Below are 27,333 nucleotides of genomic sequence, written 5' to 3'. Positions count from 1 at the left end.
GTGGCACTATATAAATAGCCGATGATGATGATCGAACTTCTGCACAACCCCTGAAAAGCTATAAAATGACAGCCAGCAGCTGCAAATATGGGGCAGGGAACTTTTTTATATAGCTCCTGGCCTTGTGATCTGTGATAACAGTGTTCAATTGTGAATGGTGTTTGCACAATGCATAACAGTCAGAACATTTTGTCCCTAACTCCAAATGATCTGGGGTAAAGAGTATATATTGCTACTCGGCAGAATTTGATGAATAGATTTCAGGGTCATTTTCTGGGATTACTATGAAAAAGGTAATAATTATGTAAAATAATTTTTGCAATTTGTTCTCCCTCCCCTCCCCCACCTAGTTAATGTCTATCAAAAACGAATCTATTTTAATATATTAACAAAAGAAGCTCTATGTAATTGGAAACTAAAATGGGTAGCTAGATAAACAAAAAGGTTTGACCACCTTTTCCAGGGGACTAATCAGGGTATGGAAAATGTCATAGAACAGTGTGCAAAGAGAACCAAACCGTACATTTCCATGTCAAAGACCCTTTTATAAATGTATCATATGGTTTCCCTGATCCATCTTCACCCATTCAATGGAATCCTTCAGCTCCACTTTCAGAGTCCAATATAAGGACTTTCCTCTACTTATCTCCACCTCATTGGTCCCAGACAATATTTTTGCTCTACATACTGGTGACAGTTATTGCTTCCCACTGTGGTGAAAGAAAATTGATCCATTGGTGCTGCTCAGAAGCTTCTGTGAACTAGCATGGAGCAATCTCCATGCATGACACACACATGGTTGATCACCACTCAGTTGAACGCAGCATCTGAACAGGGCACAAATATAGTATTACAAATAGCGCCATCTCCTGGTACCTGTTATCCATACTATTTTGTTTTCTGTGCGACTGTAATCACTGGCAGCAGCAGCGGAGTGAATTACTGACTAGCAGTGAAAGGGAGGGGGGTCTTTGATGCTTTGAGTACCGTCCTTAACACCTCTTACACTGGACTACGAGAATGCAGCCTGAGGATTCCATTAGGCTGGCAGGCAGAGTTACCGAAAGAGTATGGATACGATGTACTGTGGGGAATAGAGAAATCAAGAGATACAGTGATGCATGTGTATTGAGTAGGGGAAGATGCATGCGACAGGTAGAACAGGGGAAGATACAATGAGGCTTGTAGTATTCATTTTAATGTTGGCAGTGAAACGGTAGTAGGAGATATATATGGTATGATTGCATATTGGTTTAGAAATAAAGAAATAAAAATACTAGCTCCCCTTATAACAACCATCTCAGTGAACAAAAGCCAACAATACTGTATACAGGTCAAGGTGGCAACGAGAGCCCTCACTGGAACCCAATCTCACTCCTTATACCAAAAGGGTCACTACAACTCCCATCAGTTTACAACCACCACCCAAGGCAGGGTATGGAAATTGTTTGATGATAAAGTCCCTTTAACTGATAGGTTGAACAATGAGACATACAGTACATATAGAAGTCACATTATCATGTCCATAGTCTTAATAATTTCTTCCCTAAAAAAAACCTCTACCGTCACTCTTTATATTATAGAACTCTTCAGTTGAAAAGGCTTATTTAATTATGAAAACATTGTTAAGTAATAGCCTCTGACAATACTCAGTCACGTGTGTACATGGGGGAGCTATTGTAACCAAATGTTTTCAAAATGAAGTAAAAGAAGCTTTATTTTCCCTGATACGTCATGGAATAGAAGTGTGGCTTAGTAAGTTTTATGCAAAGTGCAGGCTACATTTGAACATATCTTGTATATTTGAATTAAAAAGATATAGCATAAAAACTGCTGCCCCTTTTATTTTTCTGAAACGTTGGACATTTTCAGAAGCTCTGAAGATTACTAATGTTTATCTGCGCAAAATATTAAGCTGTAAAATTAAATTGCCTATTACAAGTTATCGGTCCTATATACCTACAAAGCTGCCACATATTTAAGTTCCTACTACTGTGAGCCAAGTCCTGGGGGCATCAAAGTACTGGTGAATATATAGAGCATCTATGGAACAGCGGCTGCTAAACGTGTGTGTGAAGCTTTGCATTAAATCGCTTGGAGAGTGCCTTGCAATATGATGTACCGCTAATCTGCAACATGGAGACGCAGAAAAAAAAAAAAACATTCTATTGAAAGTACAGGAACTCCTCTTTATTTCATTTCAGCAATCTCACTTCATTCTGCCAAACTTCTGCTCATCTGCAAACACTACCATCTTGCACCACAAAACCACGCGCATCAGCAGACATCTAGACTTACTTGCGCAAATCAAATTGGTCAGCAGGTTTTGCACATTATAAATGACCTGAATTGTCATAACTTGTAGAGGGGAAGGCAACAACTAATAAACAGACTAGCATTAAACATTTCATAAAAGGTAAATGATTCCAGCAAGTTACGATTACTTAACACAGTGCATTTTGATGTTCATGTTTAGCTCCTCTCTAATGATTACAGGTTACACTTGTTACATGTTATAGCTAATTGCAAAACGTGTAGCATAGGGAAAAATATAAGTACAAGAAACAATCAATGGCCATTTGAAATGCAGTCATTGATTAAGCCCTTTACATTAATGTAAAGACCAAGTAGGCAAATTGTATGGGTCTTTGCAACATAAATCAACTGTCAATGTTAATCATGTCTATATTGCAACATTGAGTGGACCAGGACAGCTATGTTTTCTTTGGACAACCTTAACCCCTTTGTAACTAAGGTGTTTTCACGACCTTTCAGACCAAATATTTCATTTAAACATTGGTTTGTTTGTTTTATTGGCCTTAAAAGGTATATTTATTGAAAGGGAGAACAATAATAATCTGTAAAATTAATTTTAAAAAACAAACAGTATTTTTTAGAACAGCAAATAACGGAGGACAGTAAACACATTAACATACAGATCTTCAACATGTATTATTTCCAAATGGACACACTATAATCACCATTTACATTAAAAAAAAAGTATACTACATTCTAATAAGCTACCAAAAGGGGAATAAAAAGTGCCTGTTCCGGATAGCAACAGATTGTGCTCTGGTCAGCCTGTAATTAAAGCAATAAAACAACAGCAATTACCCGAGACCTGCACACTTCTTCAGAAGGATTAGAGCGCCAGGATCAATCATTTCCCAGAAAAATCTGAAAAAACTGAGCGCGGGAGCCAAAAACAGCTTCTTTCAAACAAGACAAGCTGTCTGGCCATTTCTAAGATGGCACCAATGCTCCAACCCGGTAGGGGGGAAGTTGACTTCCTCAACCTCACAGCAGGCTTCTGATGAAGAAGAAACTGAACTCTACAGTGGCAGTCCAGTGACAGCCATATTGATCTGGTCTTTCTTTAAGAAATTTGAAACAGAAAGAATTAACTCCTTATCGACCACAATATCCAAAATGAAAGCTGCAATTGACGAGACACTGAGAACCTGGAAAATAGAGTCAATGATTTTATTATTTATTAAACACCTTTATTTATTCCTCTCCACAGCATGACCTTGGAAGACCCCAATTACACATAAAAATAGTATGGAGGACTGCGCCTGCACAAACAACCTGTACACAGAGGGTATACGTTAAAAAATAAACAAACACACCACTGATGCCATATCTGCAAGAACTTCTAAAAACCATGCTGCCTGCTGCTACCAATATGGATCTTCTCATAGGTTGCCTAGGCCAAAACACCTGGGAAAGGGAAGACCAAGAAATCTTCTGTTAAAAGGTCACTTTTTAATAGTTAAACAAATTCCAAAATATAGATTCCTATTTGGACTCATCCAGAGCCAAGTTGGTGAAAAGACAGAATTCGCCCCAATGACCAAAATTCTGCGCAATCATGGAATACAGTACAAATGGGTGTTCACAATCTAAATTATAGTCCCCCAAATAATTGCGAACATACGGACAGAAAAAACAGGAGTAAATTGCACATAAAAAAAGAAAAGAAAAAAAGAGCACAGAAAACAAGCATATTTCCACCCATATGTAGAGCCATACACATCTCCCGATGTATCCGCCTCTGTAAATGCACCTGGTATAAGGTAAGTCATCAGCAGCTCATACTTGCCCTGCCCTATAGCAGGTGCAAAACATACGCCTCCTAACAGTAGTATATGCGTGGTTCTGCAAGTCTGCATTTGCATGAACACACCTTTAGCGTACTCAGCCTACTGGCGCTGGCGTGGTAAGTGCCAAAAACATGCAAGTCTGCATAGGGAGCATAAGCGTACGCCCACTTTCTGGGCATGAGCAGAGCAATATCACACAAGATACAATACCTGGAGTACATCCTATTAGATCCATAAAGTCATTTTATGTCCAGATAACGGATTCCTTCTTCTCCAGGTATTCAAATTTAATCCAAACAAGTCTGCTTCCCTTCAGCAAATGCAGCCGGGATGGTCGACACCAGAACACACTGTATACAGAGAAACGGACACCTGAGAAGGACCCTACTGTTTTGGCATGACTTGAAGCCTCTCTCTTCAATTCCAATAGTTTCCATCTCAGAAATATTTCACTATTTCAAGTGAATGACTCATGGGGAGCTTTACAGCTTTACTGAGCTAACCATAAGACTCAATATAATTTCTAGTCAATTAATCAGTAACCTTTCCCCCCTTAAGAAACTCACTGGGACAGTCCAACCATGTTACTTTAATGCTCCTTTGCAGCAGCAGGTCCCCTGGAGTGTGATGTCACAATGTGTGTGTGTACAAGACATCAATCAGCTCTCCTTGCACTTACCTATACTGAAAATCATAGAATACAAGTTATCAGCTCGTATAAGGGGTGCTGAGCACTTCTACAGAATAGTTCTCTGTCACCACCAGGTAAGGAAGGGGCTATCTGCGCTAACGTCTGACATGTGAAAATCAAAGGAGATGCAGATCACGATATTTAAGCACAGTCGTCTGGGTTCTGGGCAACAAGATACCCCCCTGCATGCCCACCTGAGAGCTGGATTTCCGCATAACTCTAAATCAGGCCCATTATATATTTATTATTGAAGAAGAGGCCACCATGTGGCATATTTTCTGCACGCAATATTTTTACAAATATCATTTGGCAACCATTCTATATTAACAGCTATGATATGTATCCTTATATTTTTCACTCATTTGCATTCTTAGTCAGATATAATATTACAAACAACCATTTTTAACGCAAACTTTATCAATGCCAAACAGTAGCAATGATACTATACTTCACACATTAAGGCCTCATGCCCACTGGCGTTTCAAAGGATGCCACCTTTCCGAGTAAGTTTGTTAAATTTCTGCCCTGTTACAGCTAAACCGCCTGCTAGAGTTGACCCAGGCCAAATGAAAAAACTGTTACTGTGAAGTGGAAACATCTAGGAAGAATAACAGCTAAGCCACAAAACGGTAGCCCACAGATTTGGACTGCCGAGTAATGAGCGTGTGACACGTTAAAATCATCTGTCCTTGGTTGCAACACTCACAAGAACTGTTTGTTGGGAGCTTCATGGATTAGGTTTCCATGACCGAGCGGATGCACACAATCCTCAGATCGACTGAAGTGGTATAAAGCACACCGCCATTGGAATCTGAAGCAGTGAACATGCATTCTCTGGAGGGACAAAATACGGTTCACCATCTGGCAGTCTGGTGGACGAATCTAGGTTTGGTAGATACCAGTAGAATGCTTCCTACCAACTGTAAAGTTTGGTGGAGGAGGAATAATGGTCTGGGCCCATTAGTTCCAGCGAAGGAAAATCGTAATACTACAGCATACAATGACATTCTAGAGACTTGTGTGCTTTCAACTGTTTGGGGAAGGCCCTTTCCTGTTTCAGCATAACAGTGCCCCCATGCACAAAGTGAAGTCCATCAAAAAACGGTTTCCGGAGATTGATATGGGAGAACTTGACTGGCCTGCACAGAGCCCTGACCTCAACACCATCAAACAAATTTAGAAAGAATTGAAATGCCAACTACGAGCTAGGCCTTATTGCTCAACATAAGTTGAGGCCTGACTTCACTAATGTCTCTGAAATTATTGTTTATTGCTGTAGATATGATGCATCACAGGTGTTCTCTCTATTTCTTTAGGATTTGTGTAATTTTTTAGTTAGTATTTCTTTTTAGGATGTATGATGTTATGTTTTTTGTTTGCAATGTAAAAGTTTTAATAAAAATAGACTGGATTTAAAAATAAATAAATCACCTTTCTATATATATTTGGATAGATTTATTTAAGGAATCAAATTGCTGTTATAACACAGACACAAGTAATAAAACAATTAATAAGCAAAGTATACAACTAGTGGGAAATATCTGTAAGTATATGATTCTGCTTTGGTTGCTAGGCAACCAATGAAGCTTGTTTTCATATGCGCAGTTATCAAATTAGAAAGTCTAATTGCCTTAGTCTTCAAGCTGATTGTTTACATTTAAGCTACATGTCAGATGTTTGGAGCAGAGGTTAGATATATACCTCTGCACATGATGTAGATAGGGAATAAGTGATAAGCCAATTATAATCTCTGTTGGCAGCATGTGTGACTCCACAAGCAACACGCTTCAGTAGAAAGACCTCAATATAGAATGTCACTTGGAACCACAAACTAACACCCACAGAGGAATAAACACGTTGAAGGCCTCATGCCAAAAACACATCTAAACCACACTAGAACTGTTTTCATAAGAAAATAGCCATTGATGAAACATGGTTTGTTAAGTTTATGCTATGTCGACATTTTATTCCACCGTTATTAACCAACTAAGCCACTGGCCAGGAATAATAGGGTGCCGGATCATTCAATGATCTTTTGATGAATATGTCAAACCTATTCATCATATCAACTTGGAGCTTTGCAATCTAGCTGCAAGTATCTAAAGCATATATTATGGTACTAGTTGAAACAAGCTTGTATGAGAATATCTATCTTCATAAACATTTAATGTCCGTCATGGTACACTTTCAAAATGAGTCATCTGATAAAAGAATTATGACAAGACACAGTAAGACACCTATCTGTCAAAACATTAAGAGAGACAAAACTATTAGGGAGATATATGTAAAAACGCATGTACAAAGAGTAAAATTCAGCAATAGCAATAATACATTTTCTAAAACGCACTATAAAATGACAAATATAATTTCACTGGTTGTGGCGATTAGTGTCTAGGCTACATGCTCAAGCACAGCAAGACACAACAATTCCAATATCATTAAGTATTACACCTGACAATGGCTTTAGATCAAGTGTGACAAGTATGCTGAAGTCTAAAATTGCTAGTGGTGAGATGGTCCAATTTTGGCCTCTAGTCCAAGTTATATATGTGATAAATGCATTTACGCGAGACCCTTTATAATACTCAACATTTACACAGAATTTCACCAAGTGGTCATAGTGTTAATATACACCATAAAAGTTTCTCAGTTTCCTTTTATACTGTAGGTCTCTAGATACAGTTTTTCTCATCTCTTCAAACTCTTAGGCTAGCAGCTAGATTATACTTAACCACATCCTAAAATTTCTGAATGCATTATTATTTATTAAGCCACTGGTTTTGGAATGCATAATTCACTAAGACACCATAAGATATATAACAAAAGAGGTACAGTAAGCATGTTTAATGTTAAGGGAAAAGAGGCTGCTATAGGTGAACAATATGTATAGCTCGGTTATTGTAGTTCACAGAAAAGATTCTGAGTAGGCTGACACATTAGAATGAACCCGAAACATCTTGTAAGAAAGCAAGTCCATCTCAAGCTTTGGACAGTAAACTCTAAGGGTTATATTTACTAACTAAACTGCGGGTTTGAAAAAGGCGAGATGTCGCCTATGCAACCAATCAGATTCTAGCTGTCTTTTTGTAGAATGTACTAAATAAATGATTGCTAGCATCTGATTGGTTGCTATAGGCAACATCTCCACTTTTTCAAACCCACTGTTTAGTAAATATACCCCCAAGTACTGATATAGATGGCCTTACTTGGCTGTTAGATAGCACTTATCTTTGTTGCAGTCCTCGGTCTACACCCAGCTCCCACTGCCCACTGTCAACAATTTGAACTATGTAGCATGAAAAACTATGTATGTTGAGGTTCGCAATGTGCCAGCCGCAGACATCACTGCATTCATCCGACACACCAAAGACAAAAACTACAGAAAATGTTTAGCAAATGTGGTCCCGTCATAACTATAGTTGTTTTTGAATAGATATTGTAGGTACAATATCTATTCAAAAACAACTATAGTTATGACGGGACCACATTTGCTAAACATTTTCTACATTTATGCTCTTAAAACAGAAAGACTAGAATAGCTGGGCTTATCCTGACGAGAGACATAAAAGAGGTGAAATATAGTAACAATACATACCAAAATCATGTATAAAACTAGAACATCAAATTTTTCCCTAATACTCACAAAAGGATATACAAGCTCAAGTCACAGATATAGCCTATTTTATTAGCACCACTATTAGATGCTTTTGATGTATAGTATTGTACAGCTGACAATATGATTTAACATTTTGTGATTTAACACAACATAAGAAATCTACCTAGGGGCAAGCTTACTATTTTTCCAGAGACACTTTATTTTGTTTCTACTTTCTTTTAGGTGTGGACAACAAAGGGGAAAAACAAATATCGATCAAAAGGGCTCAAAGGTATTTTTCCCCACACAGTATGAAATTTGCTTGGGCAACCGAGTCGAGTGCTGGGACAGCTGTGATAGTATTTTCATCTTTGGAACCTTGTAGGAACAAAACCTTTGGCAACTTCTATCCTGTCCATCACATCCATTTAACACATCACACATACTGTTTGCCACACTCCTTTCCTGACCCACAGTCTTTGGCTGGCCTCAAGCTACAATGTTACATACATTTAATAATAATATGTACGAACAGGCCAACCTGAACTGCAAGTGTACGGACAAAGAATGAAGCTTGATATCTCCTGTGTTAACGCACAAGTTAATAAGTTGTTACATGTATCAATTTATGATCAGGCCAACTGAAGCGGTCAGAAAAATGTTAGAATTTTCTTCTAAGAAAAGAGCCTTGGCAAATTGTACATATTTGTGTTACAAGAGCAAAATGTTAAAATGTGCTACAAGGTAAGTATAGAGGTCACTGACTAGACCTAGACACTCTGCCCCTGATGGGGAAACTCCAGTGACATCACCAGAATGGCCACATCTGGCTTTAGCCCCACTTATACAGATTTCTATTTTTATTTCAACATTTCAGTGTCTGCTTCTCCCGCCCTGTATTATGATGAGACAACCCAGGGCGGACTTCTATCTTCCTCTCAACTCTGACATCTTGTGATGGTCAAGTGGGAACTTATTATGCGAGAGCTGGATGATGTCACTGCCAAGTGCTTAATGATTATACATACATCAGATGGCCACAACATAAAGACAGCGGCGGCCAGCCCTAGATCCAGAAGGGACTTCGAGGTTCCCAATATTGCTAGTAATTAATCAGGGGACCTGACAGGTCCTCATAACATGCAGAAACAATTGCATAGAATACACAGACAAATTTATTATACTTACAAAGGAACAGAAAGCTGCAAGCAGATGCCTACACACATTTATACATTCCCAAAGTAAGGAAAACACACAGGAAAATACGTATAGCACATTACCATTTAATCCTTTCAAATTTCACATCGTACAATGACAGACACTTTTTCTAAAATTTTAATATATATTTTTGTATTCTTTGTTTCACAAAGTGTAAGCTAGGCGTGAAATCATTAATAGGACGGTATATTTTTAGAAACATAATACAGCTGGGTAAATTTTGTGTTTTAACCAGTGAGTGTCTTAAAACACTGTTAACTGACCAAAAAAAACATTAACTTAGCACAATATACAGTTACTCACCGCTCTTGTCTCATAAAGTATTAGCTTCTGAATTCCACTTATAAGAGGGGCAGCAGGAGTCATCATGATGAGGATATTATTCAGCTCTTAGGACAGAAGAGTGTTTTTTCTCTTAAATCCAAAACAAAGAATCACATTTAGTATTGATTGTTTAAACAAGAGTAAGTCAAAGCTCAAAAATTAGAACACTAGATATTAAACGTCATGTGAACTAACCAGACTTATAATTTCAACAGTAGCACTATAAACCAAAAATAATGCACATAGCTTTCCTAAGTTAAAGCGATCAATTTGAAAAAATATTACTCTGTGGCAGTATCAGTTTATTTGTGAATGCTTCAACACACAGGGGCTTTTAAACCGGATGACATAGGTGGAATGATGCAGCTGGTGACATAGATGGAATGATGCAGTTGGCGAGTGTGGTTGTCCCAAGAGAATGGTTAGGGCAGCTAGTATAAAGGTCCATCTGGGAAATGTTTCATGTCAGGCAGGGTATATATATATCTATATCTATATCTGTTCATGTATGTGTGTCTTAGCTATGAGCATTTAATACTTCTGCAAAAGAAATGATTCACTTTCAATTATGGTAGAATATGGCTCTCTTCTGACCTCTATAGATAAATTACAGGTATTGCTTTTGTGCTGCAACCTTTAAATATATTAATTTGTTATAATGCACACATTTAAATGTGTACTCAAAAACAAGTTACATATAAAGAAAAAATATTTAAAGCCAGCTTTGTTTGAAGCTCCTACTGCTGATTACTAATGCACAGATATGCTCTGTGATATGCAAGCTAATTTTGTGTCATACAGAGCTGCAAATATGCGTTTGTGATTTAATTCATAGCTTTTGCTTGGTTTGGCTCCAAGGAACTCTATGTCCAGCTATGCGTTAAAACCTGAAAGAGGGAGACTAAATTACTTTATCTCTTTGACTGGTCATCATCATAATCATGTATTTATATAGCACCACTGATTCCACTGATAACTTCTTCTGCACTACCCATGAGGTATTTATGGATAGAGCTCCAGACATGTAGCTACAGATGAGTGCCCTATACCAATTTATGTTCGTAAAAACTAAAGCCCTTAAAATCTCTCTCTAAATTTATATGAATAATATCCAAACCAGACCCCTCACAATTCTGGTGGTTCTGTGATATCTCAGGATATCTCAAGTGGGTGACAGTGGGCAGAGCAGCTGAGATTAGTATGAATGAAGGGAATTAAGGACACAGGAATATGTCATATTTTCTCAAATATCATACTTACATTATGTCTGGTATGTAAATGTAGAGAAACTTCTGACCTGTTGTCTGAAGGTAATATCTTTGAAGAACATACATTAGGCCAGTGTAAAGAAAACACTATTTGAAAGGTGCATGAATGGAGGTCATAAACAACTAAATTGTATTTGGAAGGGGACTATGGCCACTTGACGCATGTTTAAAACGTTCTGTAAATCTAACAGTTGTGTTCACTTTCGGAAATCAATTTCTTATTGTGAAGTATTCCATAAAATTCTTCCTCTCCCAGCAAGCTGATGATTTGTGAGTTTATTACTTTGTGTTATTTATTCCTTTTATATTATAAGAAACTATTGTATTATAGCCAGGTATGTCATTTTGTTTCATCTTGAGTATTGTGGATTTATTTTCCATATTAAATTCCACTTAATAGGTTAAGGTCTCTGTGTTCTTAGGAATTCTATTGGCAGACTTAGCTTGGTATTAAAACGCTTCATAATTGAAGCAGAGGAGATACTTTGGTTTATGATCACAATGGGTCAGGGGAGATCATTTGTTTTATAATAACTCTGATAAATGTGAATTGTGGTAGATTAATTTAGAGAGAACCAAAGGCTTCCTCAGTACAAGTGTCAGCTCTTCAGGAACACCCTTGGCAGTGGCATAATTGGTAAGGCAAAGTTAGTGTGTGGGATAGAAAGGAAAGATTTTAAATAATTTTCAAACAGACGAGGTCGTTGTTTTTGATTTACGCTTTGTCTCTCACACATCAAGTAGGCTCAGGTGCGTCCTGGATCGCGACATACTGTTCAACCAATTTTATGCAAAATACATACATACTGTACATAAGCTTGAGAAATTACTTGCAGTCATTCTGTGGATAACACACATCAACCAAGGGCATTTCTTATCTCTATGGTGCATAAGCTAATCTGACATACACAAAGTATGACTAGCAGACTGGCAAGTCAAACCACATATACACAACTCTAATTATCTGAAAGAGCCATAAGGTCCAATGGCAAACCATGCATAAAATGTAACAGGTAATGTCAAACATGTTGCCTAGGTAATCCAGCAACCCTTGCATACCTGTAATTAAGAATTATGACACCATTTTGCCCCTGCAGGATTAGCACTGTGAGTAAACTACTTTATTAAGTTAATTTAAACAAAACAGAAACATAACTTAATAAGCAGTAATACAATACAGCCATGTAAATATATTAAGAAGAGAAATGTAGAACAATTGTCCTCCATGCATTTAACTTGCATTATAACCATTGAATGGAATAAAGAGGGCTCTACTAATCATCATTACAAACGGTAGCAACAAAAATCCAAATGGAAGTATGCAAGAAGGCAAAGGGCTTATCAATAATAAATACAATAAAAGCAATTTGTTGAGTAACCAGCAAAAACAATTTATAAAAAGGCAGGTGAAAGCAAACGAGAGGCAAAAGGTGAGGAAAGGATGTTTTGTTTGAAGTCTGTGCCATGAAATTAAGGAAACATAAGGTATATAGTCTCAAAGTCAGCAGAGATCCACAAAAGCTAACTATGTGAAAGTATGTACCAAGTACTAGGGTGTACACATTTTGATAATGCTTACCACTGAACAGAATTGGCCTACAGTCCACAAAAAGTTTAACTCACAACAATAGGCTCATGTCCGAAAGTTAAAGCAAAATACATTGGAGACATCTGTACAGTCTCCACATTAGATTCATTGTCTGTTGCTGAAACAGGTAACAATCTCTGGCAGCAGAGACTTCAACTATAGACTCTATAATCAGATCATTACCATCTTCTATCAGAGCTGCAACAGTCTCTGCCAAATCCATACTCACAAGTACTTCCACTAAAGCAACGCTCATTGTTGAGGTTAGAAGAAGCAAAGCTCTCCCCAGCTCATGCTGTGCCCACAGTTCTCCTGCTACTGTGAGCAGCAATTGCTCATGGAAGGGCTAGGGCTACACCCACCACTATTGCCGGGGGGGGGGGGGGGGGGCTGCAAATAGCATCTTCTATGGACGGAACTTCGCTCAACTCCACTCTCATCCATGTCTGTCAAATTTTAAGACATTTAGTATCAAGAATATGCTCTCTTTATTTTTTTTAAACTGTCCTGCTTATGAAATAAATAAATAAATGAATGAATAAAAAACATGTTTGAGTCCTCTTGGTGCGTTTTCTATTTGCTTTTGTTTGACATATAATGGCAGTAACTGTTCTTCTGTCCTTGCAAGGCCAGAGGTCGAAATTCCTGTAATGAACCCCTGAACTAGGCCAAGCTTGGTCTTCAGCTTTAGTAGCCCCCTTTCTCATAGAGCAAAAAGGTGCCCACTGGTACTTGGTTGCCCCATGGTCTTAGGGAGTGGTCATGACACAAAGCGAACCAGAGAATAGTCAGGTCCAAAGCAAGGGTCAGGACAGGCAATGATGATGCAAGACAATTCAGCAGATGTTACACAGGAATAGCGTTACTGCAACTGTATTCGGCACAGCAATTAGGAGCTTCCTGCACTATAAAGTGCACGGAGCTAATCAGGAGGCTCCCCTTGAGTGATTTGCTACACCATGATTACATGATCAGAATACAATGCCCGCTCAACTGGCAACAGAGTAGCAAGAGAAGGAGAAAGACTCTCGGTGAGCACGTCTAAGTTCACCTCTGAATCTCTGTCCTACTTGCCTGGAACTGGAATTTCAATGGGTTAAAATGAAGCATGACAAATGCGTTAAACACGTAGCAAACACTGAATGCACTTTATGGACATGTGTGCAATCGCAACAAACATTCAAGACTTTTCATTAAAAGTGCGATTACTTTTTTTAAAGCTGGCAAAAAGATAATTTTTAAACATTTTGCATATATTCAACTAACTAGCTTCAGAACTGTATTTAAAACAATCTGACTTGATGAGACATGATGCTGCAGTATCATGATACACCCAGGGCCTCTTTAGTAAGAATAAGAAAGGATCAAAGTAAATATGCCAATGTGGGGGAGGGGAGGTATTTGAGATTGCTTATTGTTTTAAATCATATATTATGTGTTGACCATATCCTCTTCTCTATAACAATGTAAAACATCATCATCATCATCACAAGAATATTTGTCATACACATCAGTCCCTTCCCCAGTCTAAATTCCCTACCACACACAGACTAGTGTTAATCTTATTAGCAGCCAAATAACCTAATAGCCTATCAGTATGTTTTTGGACTTTGGGAGGAAACCCCAGTAACCAAAGAAAACCCACGCAAACATAGGGAGAACAAACAAACTCCACAAAGATAAGATCCTGTTAGGGTATCGAACTCATGACCCCATCGCTGCGAGACAGAAGTGCTAACCACTGTCTACACACCCTGGATTTTTTTCGAGATCTGGACACTCCAATGATGTCATACTTTTTTACTACCACTTATTTCTATTGTTGGACCCAATATTTTTCTGAATCTTTCTGTGCTGGTGCTCCAAGACTCCAAACCTGAATCTTAAATGTGAAATCTCTTTTGAATGTGAATATCATCAATATGCAGATGGCACTTTAATTTATATATTTAAGCTCAATATCAGTTAATTATCCCAAATTGTCTAGCTTTAAAACAAATTAACTATCTTAAAACATAAATTTAACTCACTGTTGAAAGAAAAGAGACAGCAACTATGGATGGCCTCAAGAGAGTGTTAGCTCTGACTCTTCCCAGCTGTTACTCCCAAATTGTTGGTCATATATATTGTAAAGCAAATGATATGTAGTGCAGCGTCCTATACACACATATTCACATACATACATACATACATACATACATACATACATACATACATGGAAGGATACTAGCATGACACAGATTTTGAAGAGACCCACTGTGAGCATCAGAAATGAGTTGGAGAAGCTTGACTGTATGCTCTGTTAAAGAAAACTTAACTCCACTAAAAAGCCTGTCCCTCAGTAAAACTCTGGTGGGGCTTTCTTGGCCTATAACTTCCAACTGAGCAGTTGCAGATGCTATCATGTTCAGAGTACCATAGTTGCTAGAGAGAAGGAGCAGCGTGGCACTTGATCCTAGAAAACAGATCTCCACTAGACTTTACATCAGTGAAAGAGGCTGCCTAGTGGGTTTACGTTAACTGAGTGAAATACATTTTTAAGCACTTAACATTTGGTCCAGCAGATCACAAGCATAAAGTCGGCTATGTTTAGATCAGGCAATGGGTTCACTGCTAGGAAAAAATTAAAAATAAATAAAAAATAATAGGTACAGTTGCCCTGAGCACATGCTCACTCTTGGTGGGCTTCATCCTACAGCACAGCTTTCCTGCCTGCTGAGGCAAAAGAACTGAAGGAACTCATTCAGGAGAGAACATAAAAGTTCAATATTTTTGCATATAGTGCATGCTATTTTCCCCCCACATATAAAACAGGAGAGAAAAAAAAACAGTCATTTTCAGCTGCTGCAATCAAATTTGTGGCAAAAGGAAGTTAAGTCAATAATTTAGTCCAGTAAGATAGTGAATCATCATTCACATGTTCATAGAGCAGCATTACCTATGAATACAACAGTCTTTTGCAGACTTCATGGTAAGGTTTTTATTGATTGTATACAGCAACTACGTATTAAAAAAAGTGTAAATACATCTTCACATTTATCCACTCTGACTCATTCGATTATTGGGCGCAAAGTTTTCACCATACCTGCAATTCAGAATACACTTTATAATCTGCATTAATAAGTTTATGTTCTCTTTGCTTCTATAGCTGCTTCGATGTATGGTAAAAGAAAAAAACTAAACAATATATCATCCTTACCAATTTTTTTCCTGTATATATATTTTTTTTATGTGCTGACAAATGTCTAAACCCACTTCACATGTTCTCGCTCATTGTAAGTACATATTGTGCAGTATTTTACATTTTCCTAAAGTATATTCATGTGAAAATTTACCAGCAAGCATAAATGTTAGCATGTTGTCAACCAGATGGGAAATGATAACTTTTATTTCATTTTAAACCCAATCACAAACACTTGTTAAGGCCCCTTCACCAGGGCCATCTTAACAACATTATGGGCCCCCGGGCAAAGCAGTGCACCGGGGCCCCTAGATATAGATATATAGATGTATACAGATACAGATATAGATATATAGAGATAGATAGATGTACTTGCTCAGTGACCCTTGTAGGTTTTTTTTGCAGGTTTTTTTCTTTTGCAGGATTATTTATTCTCATTAAGAGCCGTGGCTATGGGGCCCCCTTGCCTGTGGGGCCCCCAGGCAGCTGCCCATCGTGCCCAATGGAAAAAGATGGCCCTGCCCTTCACTAACACAGCACATCCTCATTAGACAGACACATGATCTAATTCTATCTATAGTTTTAAAGTTAATTTACTTTTTTCTTTTATTTTTTATTTTTTTATTTTTTTACGATATAAAGTAGCAAGGGTTAAAGTCAGGGTTTCATTTTGGGTCTGGAAAAAGAGAAGTGGTCCAAACCACAACTTTTTTTTTTTTAGAGAGCAAACAACGAGAATAGAATAGTTACTTAGAACTGCATGCAGAACAACTCATTAAGAGTCTTCTGATAGCCTCATATCTTATGCTTAAATGCAGCATTATGTCACAGAACCAACAATTTAAGAATTGAGCATCATCCCAGGAATTCTGGCCAGACATATGCAAACTTGTCCTTACTTGCCATACTGACCACCCATGCATCCAATACCACTGGTTATCTGGCAATTTACAGCTATATATGCAAAGCCATAAATCCATTTTGTCTGCAGCCAAATTTTGATTAACTTCATCGGTGCAAAACAGCTGTCAATCAAGCTTCTAACAGTGTAAGACAAGGGTGGGGTGCACCATGCAGAACCACACAAAGGCAGCTGAACATTCACCTAAAAAGCGGCATTCCCATCAATATAAAATGCTTTGTAAACATAAGTTTATAACCTGACACTGTTTGGGGAGATTACAAACCCCTGACAGTGATGACAGCTGACGCCGACTCCTATCATTCCCGGCAGAAACCTCACATACCTGAGACGCCTGGCATCAGCCCATAGCAAACACCAACACTGTATACTAAGGGCAGAGAGACACCGTTACTGCTCAGAATGGATAGAACGTTAGTTCCGGGATTAGTGGAATGGAATCACGTGCAGGACGGAAGCCGAACAAGGGACAAATAGTAACTTGAACTATGTAGCGTTCTGGTATATTGTTGTCATGATTCACAAAGAGTAAAACGTTTCCAGGGTATTTTGTGTGACTATTACTAAAGGTAACTTCTGTCCCATTGATCGTATTGCGAGTAACCAAACTACATATTCATTGGATCCACGGATCATACTACGGGGCAGATATACAGTGTGTGGATGTAATGCAGAACTATAGGGAAACCGCCTGTAACATACACAGCTCTAATCATCATCAGTAGTATCAATGCAGATTGTGTTCTTGGCATAGCAGGATCCCTATGTGCTGATAAATACTCTAATGGACACTTGTAGTGTCTGCCCGGGCCGGGACTGACAGGATAGGATTTGTTACCACCAGATATAGGCTCATGTGACAGGCGCCAGTATAGTTTGGGGTGGGCGGAGCTGTCGCCATGGAGATGTCCGGGCTGTACACAAATCAGTGCTGGTGATAGAGGAGACAGTGTGGGGGCTGAGGGGTGAGTATATATTATATTATCTGCAGACACCCCGCTTTATGTATCACACTCAGGGTGCACAGGACTTGGGGTCTGCTGGGGGGCGGCCAGCATTATAAATACTGTAAGGATCAATTTACAGGAATACTGTTGGATAAATAGCAATGACAGTGGTGGAAGAAATCAGTGCCAATCATTGTTATAGCAGCAAACCAGATATACCGACTTCTATAGGAGACTCTATCCTCCACAAAATACGAGGAACATTGTGTTTTGGAGTGAATTCATGTCAAGTTTTTAATTTTAAGAGTTTGTAAAAATAAAGATGGTGTTTCTTGTTAGTATATTGCAGCACATACCCTTTCATTGTTAAATATAAAAGTGACATTTTCATGGATGATTGAAAAGCAAGAAAAAAATACATTTCAAGCTGAGTCTCCTTCAGGCTCAACAATGTATATAAGCAAAACATAAGGAAAGTTGCATGATAAGATTTATATGATAATTGGGCATCAAACACCAAGGGCTGTTTATATTACTTGTGTTGGTTTGAACACAAGTATCCTCTACTCTAGTTTTAAGTGAATTGCTCTCTAGGCAATGTTAAAGAACTAATTGTTAATTTGGAATACATATTGTAGCAAGGAAAACTAAACTATAAATACATAGTGAAAGCATGGGAGAAGATTCAGACCGTACTATCTTACTTTAAAAACAATACAACCACCTTGTATTAAGACAAGTTCATGTTTTGCTGTACTTACGTGCATTCAGCCTTGTGTAAACTTAACTAAAAGCATCTAATTATATATATATATATATATATATATATATATATTGTTCACTAGGAACAACCATTCATGTGTATTGGTTAAACCCATGAATGCCCTATATGAACACAGTTTGAAGAGATGCAGGAACACAGAGTATACACTATTGTCTTTTGTTCTCCCTTCACCTTGATGTCCACTGGACACTCATGTACTATTTATTATAATATTTATAATAAATTACACAGAGGAAGGGCCTTTAGGGGAGTAAAGAAAATATTTATGTAAGTTTACACCCTTCAACGAATTTAACACACTAGATTTGTAACTGCCCTGCTCACAGAGTAGTTTAGAGTTGAGCAGAGTCACCCATAAAGCATGTTTATGTGCAGGGGTATAATATTTGGGTAATTGCCTAATTTTGGGCCTGCCACCCTGCTTCCTACCTACATAGTTTAGTAGATTGTTATGTCAACTTCACTAAACCTGCAGCTTTATTTATGTTCCATTGTCATGTTCCATTGCCGTTTACATTATTATTATTTTGGTTTTAATCAGATAATACCTAGTCACAAACATATTTAAATGGGTCTCCCTTATTACTTACACAAATAGATTCATCATAAACTGGGTCTAATAATAACTTGTTACCCTGTTTTCATTATTTCCAATGTGCATGGATTTATTAGGAATTGTTTTGGTGCCTCTGCCTTTGAACAGCCTGTACTTAACCAAAAAGGACCTGTCACGGAGAATTGCCTGCAAAAAAAATTATAAACAAAAATATACATTTGCTTAAGATACTTGTGTCAATTTTATTTGCAGAATTTTGTAATGGCTCTGCAAGAAAACATTCATCTCACCCCACTTGTGGACACATTTGACGAGAATGAAGTTGAGAGAGCTTTTCTCCTGTCCAAACCAACCTGTTTCCTTATCGTTGGAAAACCAGTAAGACCTCTTTTAATATTGGTGTTCTTCACTAACCTGAGTACTTGCTAAGAGGAGCCTTGTACATTCATCTTTCTTTTATCAGTCACCCTGTGTTATGTAAGGTATCATCATCACCATTTATTTATATAGCGCCACTGATTCTGCAGTGCTGTACAGAGAACTCATTCACATCAGTCCCTGCCCCATTGGAGCTTACAGTCTAAATTCCATAATATACAGAGAGAGAGAGAGAGAGAGACTAGGGTCAATTTTGATAGCAGCCAATTAACCTACGAGTATGTTTTTGGAGTGTGGGAGGAAAGCGGAGCACCCGGAGGAAACCCACGCAAACACGGGGAGAACATACAAACTGTATATTGTAAAATTATTGCTGTTGTTATTTGCTAATACTCCACTTCTGTTTTAATTGCTGTCTGAACTCAAATGTCCTCAATTAATCAATTCTTATGTTCTCAAAACATACCCAAACTAACACTTTGGTCTACAGCATACTTATATATATAACTGCTGGTTATTAGCAACAGCACAAAACAAGATCACAAGTAATGCCAACCAGAAAAAAATAAACAGAAAGGTGTCATTTGTCCAGTAGTGCAAGTCTGATGGCGATTCAGCCTATTAAAAATATAAATGTAACTCACTGAAATAACATAGAAATTTAAAAGGAATATTAGTTTGCCTTTGTTTTATTAAATCAGCAATCCCATGAAAAAAATGAAATGTATTTTTTTTACATAAATCCTTGTGGGAGGCTATAAGAAGAAGCTTGGTATTTGCCACTTTTCCTTGGTTTGTTTATTCAGGCTGCTATAAACTATTTATAATTCTGCACAGTCTCATGTGGTCATGGCAACCACAGTCACATGGCATGTGATGTTGTGAGCAGAGAGGCTTTGAAATGCCCCTCTGAGCTCTGCCTGCACTGTAAAATCTGCTCCCCTTTGCATTCACATGACATGCTGCGAGTCTGCGAATGTGAATGTGACTACCAGCCTTACTTGTCTGCCCTGCAGAAATGTTTTGAAAAGGAGATAATGATTTGTAGGTGGATAACTAAGAAAAATGACAGATGCATGCTTAAAAGAAACGCTCTACGTGGGATTCATACTTTAATCTCCTTCCATATATGGAAAGCCAACAATACAAGTAATCATTTCAGCTATCAAATAATAGAGATTATGCAGTAGTGTATATTTCATCCTTTTTTATCATTATCTTTTATTTATGAGGCGCCACAAAGGATCCACAGTGCTGTATACAAAGCTTGGCGTAACGGTACAAGGTGACAATACATGGCATACCAGATAGTACAAAACAAAGTGCAGTAAGCAAAGGGTAATATATATAGACAAAGAGCAATATGTATAAACAAGTACTAATTAGCAGTGAGAAGTATATAGGGTAAAGAAGTAAAAGTGAATTCCAATGTACAGATAGGAAGGGAAGGAGAGAGGTGAGGGAGTTAATAAAGGGATGCGCCTGTGCAACACTTACAGGATCAGGGCAGAGATGGAGAAGAGGAAAGGTGGGGGCAGGAGTCAAGTGACGAAATGAAGAGAAGAGGCAGAGGGTTAAGGGCAAAGGAAAACAAGAGTAGGAGGACTCCAGGAAAGCAGGCCCTGCTCAAGGGAGCTTACAATCTAAAGGTTAAGGGGAGAGACTGACAGGAGACACAGTGTGGCAAGAGGGGGTGAGGGACGAAAACACTGAGGGGAGAGGAGCAGGGAGAAAGAAAGAGGGGGCAAAGTATGGAAAGGTTAGATAGAGGGATGGAGAAGGAGGGCATCTCCCACTTTTCCACAGAACTTTCTATAGGTTCATTGGCTTTGTACTCTCCAGCCCTGTACAATTCACCTACCTTATTGCTTTCATCAGATTTTGTTAAACAATTATTTATTAACTGACACATATTTTTCTATAATTAGTGGTAGCAAATTATTGATTTAGATATTTTTCTTCTGCCTTTAATGCCTGGTTAACATATTTTTTTTACAATGCCTTGTAAAATTAACTGAATGTGGTAATTTATGTAACTAGAGAAAAAATGTGTGTATGATGTTTATGTCTATGGTTTTATTGTGTTTTTAGTGTGATAATAGTCTGTGAATTATGTTCAGCACCAGCAGCCTATTGATGATATGTTGCTTAATTGTTATATTTTCAGGGCACTGGAAAGGCTACTCTAGGGAAGAAGCTCTCACAGTCATGGAATTGCATTTACATTGAAGGTACCGTATTCATTGTGCTAATGAAACTATGTCTGGTTTGAAATCATTGAATAAAACGATTCAACACGAATTAGAAGAATCTGAAAAAATGTCATTTGGAAAATTAAATAAATTTCAGCATGATTTATTATATATTTAAAAAACAGACTTTTCCAACATTAAAAGAGGATACCAATTATAATCCCAAATACAGTCATGGCCAAAAGATTTGAGAATGATTCAAATATTTTTCACAAAATCTGCTGTCTCAGCTTTTATGATGCCAATTTGCATATACTCCAGAATGTCATGAAGAGTTATCAGATGAATTGCAATTAATTTCAAAGTCCCTCTTTGCCATGAAAGTGAACGTTATCCCCAAAACAACATTTTCACTGCATTTAAGCCCTGCCACAAAAGGACCAGCTGACATCAGGTCAGTGATCTCTCGGTAACACAGGTGTTACGAGGTGTTGACGAGGACAAGGTTGCAGATCACTCTGTCATCCTGATTGAGTTAGAATAACAGACTGGAAGCTTTAAAATGAGGGTGATGCTTGAAGTCATTGTTCTTCCTCTGTTAACAATGTTTACCTGTAAGGAAACACGTGCAATCATCATTGCTTTGCACAAAAAGGGCTTCACAGGCAAGGATATTGCTGCTAGTAACATTGCACCTAAATCAACCTTTTATCGGTTCATCAAGAACTTCAAGGAGGGAGGTTCACTACTTGTGAAGAAGGCTTCAGGGCGCCCAAGAATATCCAGCAAGCTTCTGGACCGTCTCCTAAAGTTGATTCAGCTGCGGGATCGTGGCACCACCAGTGCAGAGCTTGCTCAGGAATGGCAGCAGGCAGGTGTGAGTGCATCTGCACGCACAGTGAGGCGAAGACTTTTGGAGGATGGCCTGGTGTCAAGAAGGCCAGCAAAGAAGCCCCTTTTCTCCAGGAAAAACATCAGGGACAGACTGATATTCTGCAAAAGGTACAGGGATTGGACTGCTGAGGACTGGGGTAAAGTCATTTTCTTTGTTGAATCCCCTTTCAGATTGTTTGGGGCATCTGAAAAAACGCTTGTCCGGAGAAGAAAAGGTGAGCGTTACCATCAGTCCTGCATCGTGCCAACAGTAAAGCATCCCGAGACCATTCATGTGTGGGGTTGCTTCTCAGCCAAGGGAGTGGGCTCACTCACAATTTTGCCTAAGAACACAGCCATGAATAAAGAATGGTACCAAAACATCCTCCAAGAGCAACCGCTCTCAACCATCCAGGAACAGTTTGGTGACAAAGAATGCCTTTTCCAGCATGATGTAGCACCTTGCCATAAGGCAAAAATGATAACTAAGGGGCACGGGGATCAAAACATCGAAATTTTGGGTCCATGGCCAGGAAACTCCCCAGACCTTAATCCCGTTAAGAACTGGTGGTGAATCCTCAAGAGGCGGGTGGACAAGCAAGAACCCATAAATTCGGACAAACTCCAAGCACTGATTAGGCAAGAATGGTTAGCCATCAGTCAGTATGTGGCCCAGAAGTTGATTGACAGCATGACAGGACAGATTGCAGAGGTCTTCAAAAAGAAGGGTCAACACTGCAAATATTGACTCTTTGCATAAACTTAATGTAATTGTCAATAAAAGCCTTTGACACTTATGAAATGCTTGTAATTTTACTTCAGTAAACCATAGCAACATCTGACAAAAAGCTCTTAAAACACTGAAGCAGCAAACTTTGTGAAAACCAACACTTGTGTCATTCTCAAAACTTTTAACCATGACTGTACATATCAAGCTAAAATATATCATGGAGATTTTGAAAATGAAAAAAAAATAATACTACAGGTTACGATTACTTGATTTATGGTATAAATAACTATAAATAACAGCAAATTATATATGGAGACACAAATTAAACTTTCATGGGTAAAAGAAAGATGTTATGCATTTTACGTGATTATTATTATTATTATTATTATCCTTTATTTGTTAGGCGCCACAAGAGTTCTGCAGCGCCGTACAATGCACAAACAATAGACAGTACAGGGTAAAATATTACTGAGCAGTAAACAAAAATACCAAAACTTCGGAAGCTCCAAGCAGGCTAATGCAGAAAAGACGGAGCAGAAGAGTAGGTAAGGACACAGGAGGGAAGAGGGCCCTGCTCAAATGAGCTTACATCCTAAGGGAGGGTGAACAAAACTCAGGTACAAAGGGGGCCAGTTGATGTAAAGAAGAGAAGAGGGTACAGGAGGAGGGAGGGGAGAGCGGGTTAGGAGGAAGGATGGTAGGCTTTGAGGAACAGGCGGGTTTTTAGTGCCCGTTTGAAGGAGCTTAGAGTGGGAGAGAGACGGACGGAGCGAGGGAGGTCATTCCAGTGAAGGGGGGCTGCCCGGGAGAAGTCTTAGATTCTGGAGTGGGAAGAGGTGATCAGAGTGGAGGAGAGGCGACGGTCATTGGCCGAGCGCAGGGAGCGGGCAGGAGTGTGAATGGAGAGGAGGTTGGAGATGTAGGGGGCAGTAGACTGGGAGAGTGCCTTGTATGTGGTGGTCAGGAGTTTGAAGATGATTCTGTAGGGGATGGGGAGCCAGTGTAGGGCAAGGCAGAGAGGGGAAGCGGAGGAGGAGCGGCGAGAGAGGAAGAACAGTCTGGCAGCCGCGTTCAGAATAGAGCGGAGGAAGGCAAGGTGGGAGAGGGGGAGGCCAGTGAGAAGGAGGTTGCAGTAGTCGAGGCGTGAGATAATGAGAGTGTGAATGATGGTTTTGGTTGCATCCTGAGAGAGGAAAGGTCGGATGCGGGCAATGTTGCGAAGTTGAAAGCGACAGGCTTGGGCAAGGGATTGAATGTGGGGGGTAAAGGACAGAGAGGAGTCGAAGGTAACGCCCAGGCAGCGAAGTTGGGTGACAGAGGAGATGGAGGTGTTGTTGACAGTGATAGAGAGGTCATGGTGGAAGGGGAGCCTGGGGGGAGGAAAGACAATTATTTTAGTTTTAGATATGTTAATTTTGAGAAAGCGCGAGGACATCCAGGAGGAGATGGCCGAGAGGCAGTCGGATACACGAGAGAGAAGGGAGGGGGAGAGATCGGGCAAGGAGATGTAGAGTTGGATGTCGTCAGCGTAAAGGTGATACTGAAGACCGAAGGAGGAGATGAGAGCATCAAGGGAGGAGGTATAGAGTGAAAATAGAAGAGGGCCGAGAACAGAGCCCTGAGGGACTCCAACAGGGAGAGGGGAGGGGGTGGAGGAAGAGCCAGACGTAGATACAGAGAAGGAGCGGTTCGCAAGGTATGAGGTGAACCAGGCGAGGACAGAACCAGATAGGCCGAGAGAGAGAAGAGTTTGTAGCAGGAGGGGGTGGTCAACGGTGTCGAAGGCTGCAGAGAGGTCGAGGAGAATGAGTAGGGAGAAGTGACCCTTGGATTTGGCTAATAAGAGGTTGTTGGTAACTTTGGCCAGGGCAGTTTCAGTGGAGTGGAGGGGGCGGAAGCCTGATTGGAGAGGGTCAAGGAGGGAGTAGTCCGAGAGGTGTTTGGTGAGGCGGCTGTAGACAATCCTCTCAAGTAATTTGGAGGCATAGGGGAGAAGTGAGATAGGGCGATAGTTAACAGGGGAGGAGGGGTCAAGATTAGGTTTTTTTGAGGATGGGAGAGATAAGAGCATGTTTAAATGAGGAGGGGACTACTCCAGAGGAGAGTGAAAGGTTAAAGAGGTGAGCGAGGTAAGAGCAAGCAGTGGAAGAGAGAGAGCGAAGGAGGCGAGAGGGGATAGGGTCGAGAGGACAGGTGGAGAGGATAGAATAAGTGAGCGAACTTCTTCACCCGAGGTGGGGCAGAAGGAGCACCAGGGTTGGATGTTGGGGGGAGGAGGCGGGAAAAGGGGGGGAAGAGTGGGATGGGAGGAGGAGATGTTGAGTCTGATGGCCTCGATTTTGTAAGTGAAAAAGGTGGCGAGGTCAGAGGCAGAGAGGGAAGGCGGGATGGGAGGGGGGGTGGAGAGAGGAGGGAGTTGAAGGTGGCAAAGAGACGGCGAGGATTGGAGGAGTGAGAAGAAATGAGGGACTTGAAGAAGGATTGTTTAGCAAGGGAGAGGGCGGAGCAGAATGAGGTGAGGATAAATTTAAAATGGAGGAAGTCGGCCAGGGAGCGAGATTTCCTCCAGAGGCTTTCAGCAGTGCGAGAGCACTTTTGGAGGAAGCGGGTAAGGTTGGAGTGCCATGGTTGGGGAATGAGGCGGCGCTGGTGGATTGAGGAGGCCGGGGCAACAGCATCAAGGGCAGTAGTGAGGGAAAGGTTGTAGAGAGAGGACGCCTGGTCAGGGCAGGTCAGGGAGGGAAGAGGTGAGAGGAGAGTTTCGAGAGAGGAGGAGAAAGCGGTAGGGTCAATAGCATCAAGGTTGCGCCTAGTGAAGGTAAATTTAGGTGAGGTGGGAGCTTGGCAGGAGGAGAGAGTGAAGGAGAGGAGATGGTGGTCAGAGAGTGGGAAGGGAGAGTTAGAGAAGTCGGAAAGGTCACAGAGATGAGAGAGGACGAGGTCCAAGGCGTGACCATGAGAGTGGGTGGGGGAGGAGGTCCACTGAGTGAGGCCTAGTGAGGAGGAGAGGGCGAGAAGTTTGATGGTGGCGGGGTCAGAGCAGTTGTCAATGGGGATGTTAAAGTCGCCAAGTATGATGGATGGAAGGTCGGAAGAAAGGTAGTGAGGGAGCCAGGCAGCGAAGTTGTCAAGGAAGAGGGAAGTAGGGCCAGGGGGACGGTAGATGACAGAGACACGGAGGTGGATGGGGGAGAAGAGACGGATGGAATGAACTTCAAAGGAGGAGAAAGAGAGGGAAGGTATGGTGGGAATGACCTGAAAGGTGCAGCTAGGGGATAGGAGGAGGCCCACTCCACCTCCCGGACGCCCATCAGGTCTGGTGGAGTGGGTGAAGGAGAGACCCCCGTAGGAGAGAGCAGCAGGTGAGACGGTATCAGAAGAGGAAAGCCAGGTTTCAGTGATGGCGAGGAGGTTAAGAGAGTTGGAGATGAAGAGGTCGTGGATGGAGGGGAGTTTGTTGCAGATGGACCTGGAGTTCCAGAGGGCACATGAGAAGGGGAGGGAGGGAAGAGGGGAGATTCGGATAAGATTGTCAGGGTTGATGGAGCGAGGCGGAGGGTGAGAGATGGGGTAGTGAGAGTAGGGGCCAGGAAGGTGGCGAGGCGATTAAAATATAACATAACTTTTACATTGAAGATGTTACTTTGAACTCAGCGTGATTTTAAAATCTAAAAATAGAAGTTTTAGGAAGTCTGTCAGCACAAATCGCACCCAAAGAATAAAAAAAAAAATAGTAACAATACTTAAAGAGCTTTGATGTGATGCATATTATGAGATCATGCAATTTGTTCCCTTAATCCTCATTAAAGAGGACAAGAAAAACAAACAAACGTAGTGCAACCTATATACAAAATTGTTGGATCTTATGAAGAATCATCATCATCATCACAAGCTATTTATATAGCGCCCCTAATTCTGCAGCGCTGTACAGAGCACTCACATCAGTCCCTGCCCCATTAGAGCTTACAGTCTAAATTCCCTAA

The 27,333-nt window shown here is 40.0% G+C and overlaps 2 protein-coding genes across 5 annotated transcripts in view; one reads left to right on the top strand and one right to left on the bottom strand.

Annotated features, from left to right (window-relative positions):
- FIG4 (FIG4 phosphoinositide 5-phosphatase) overlaps positions 1–17,361 on the bottom strand; it is a 247,427-nt gene extending 230,066 nt beyond the window's left edge. The window contains exons 1-2 of one of the 3 annotated variants that reach the window (XM_075202905.1): positions 17,216–17,361; positions 9,911–10,021 (exon numbers count right to left, since the gene is read on the bottom strand). In XM_075202905.1, the coding sequence (XP_075059006.1) occupies positions 9,911–9,976 (66 nt within the window). In that variant the 5' untranslated portion in view covers positions 9,977–10,021; positions 17,216–17,361. The remainder of the gene's footprint in view (positions 1–9,910; positions 10,022–17,215) is intronic. The other 2 variants (XM_075202904.1, XM_075202903.1) reach the window with 2 other exon arrangements.
- A 330-nt stretch (positions 17,362–17,691) lies between these two features.
- AK9 (adenylate kinase 9) overlaps positions 17,692–27,333 on the top strand; it is a 116,050-nt gene continuing 106,408 nt past the window's right edge. The window contains exons 1-3 of one of the 2 annotated variants that reach the window (XM_075202901.1): positions 17,692–17,855; positions 19,430–19,555; positions 21,723–21,786. In XM_075202901.1, coding sequence (XP_075059002.1) covers positions 19,439–19,555; positions 21,723–21,786 — 181 coding nt within the window. In that variant the 5' untranslated portion in view covers positions 17,692–17,855; positions 19,430–19,438. The remainder of the gene's footprint in view (positions 17,856–19,429; positions 19,556–21,722; positions 21,787–27,333) is intronic. The other variant, XM_075202902.1, reaches the window with a different exon arrangement.

This window comes from Mixophyes fleayi, chromosome 3, assembly GCF_038048845.1.
Source record: "Mixophyes fleayi isolate aMixFle1 chromosome 3, aMixFle1.hap1, whole genome shotgun sequence".
NCBI classification, from domain to species: Eukaryota; Metazoa; Chordata; class Amphibia; order Anura; family Limnodynastidae; genus Mixophyes; species Mixophyes fleayi.
Note: the sequence above shows the minus strand (reverse complement) of the source record. Positions and strands in the feature narration are given on the sequence as shown.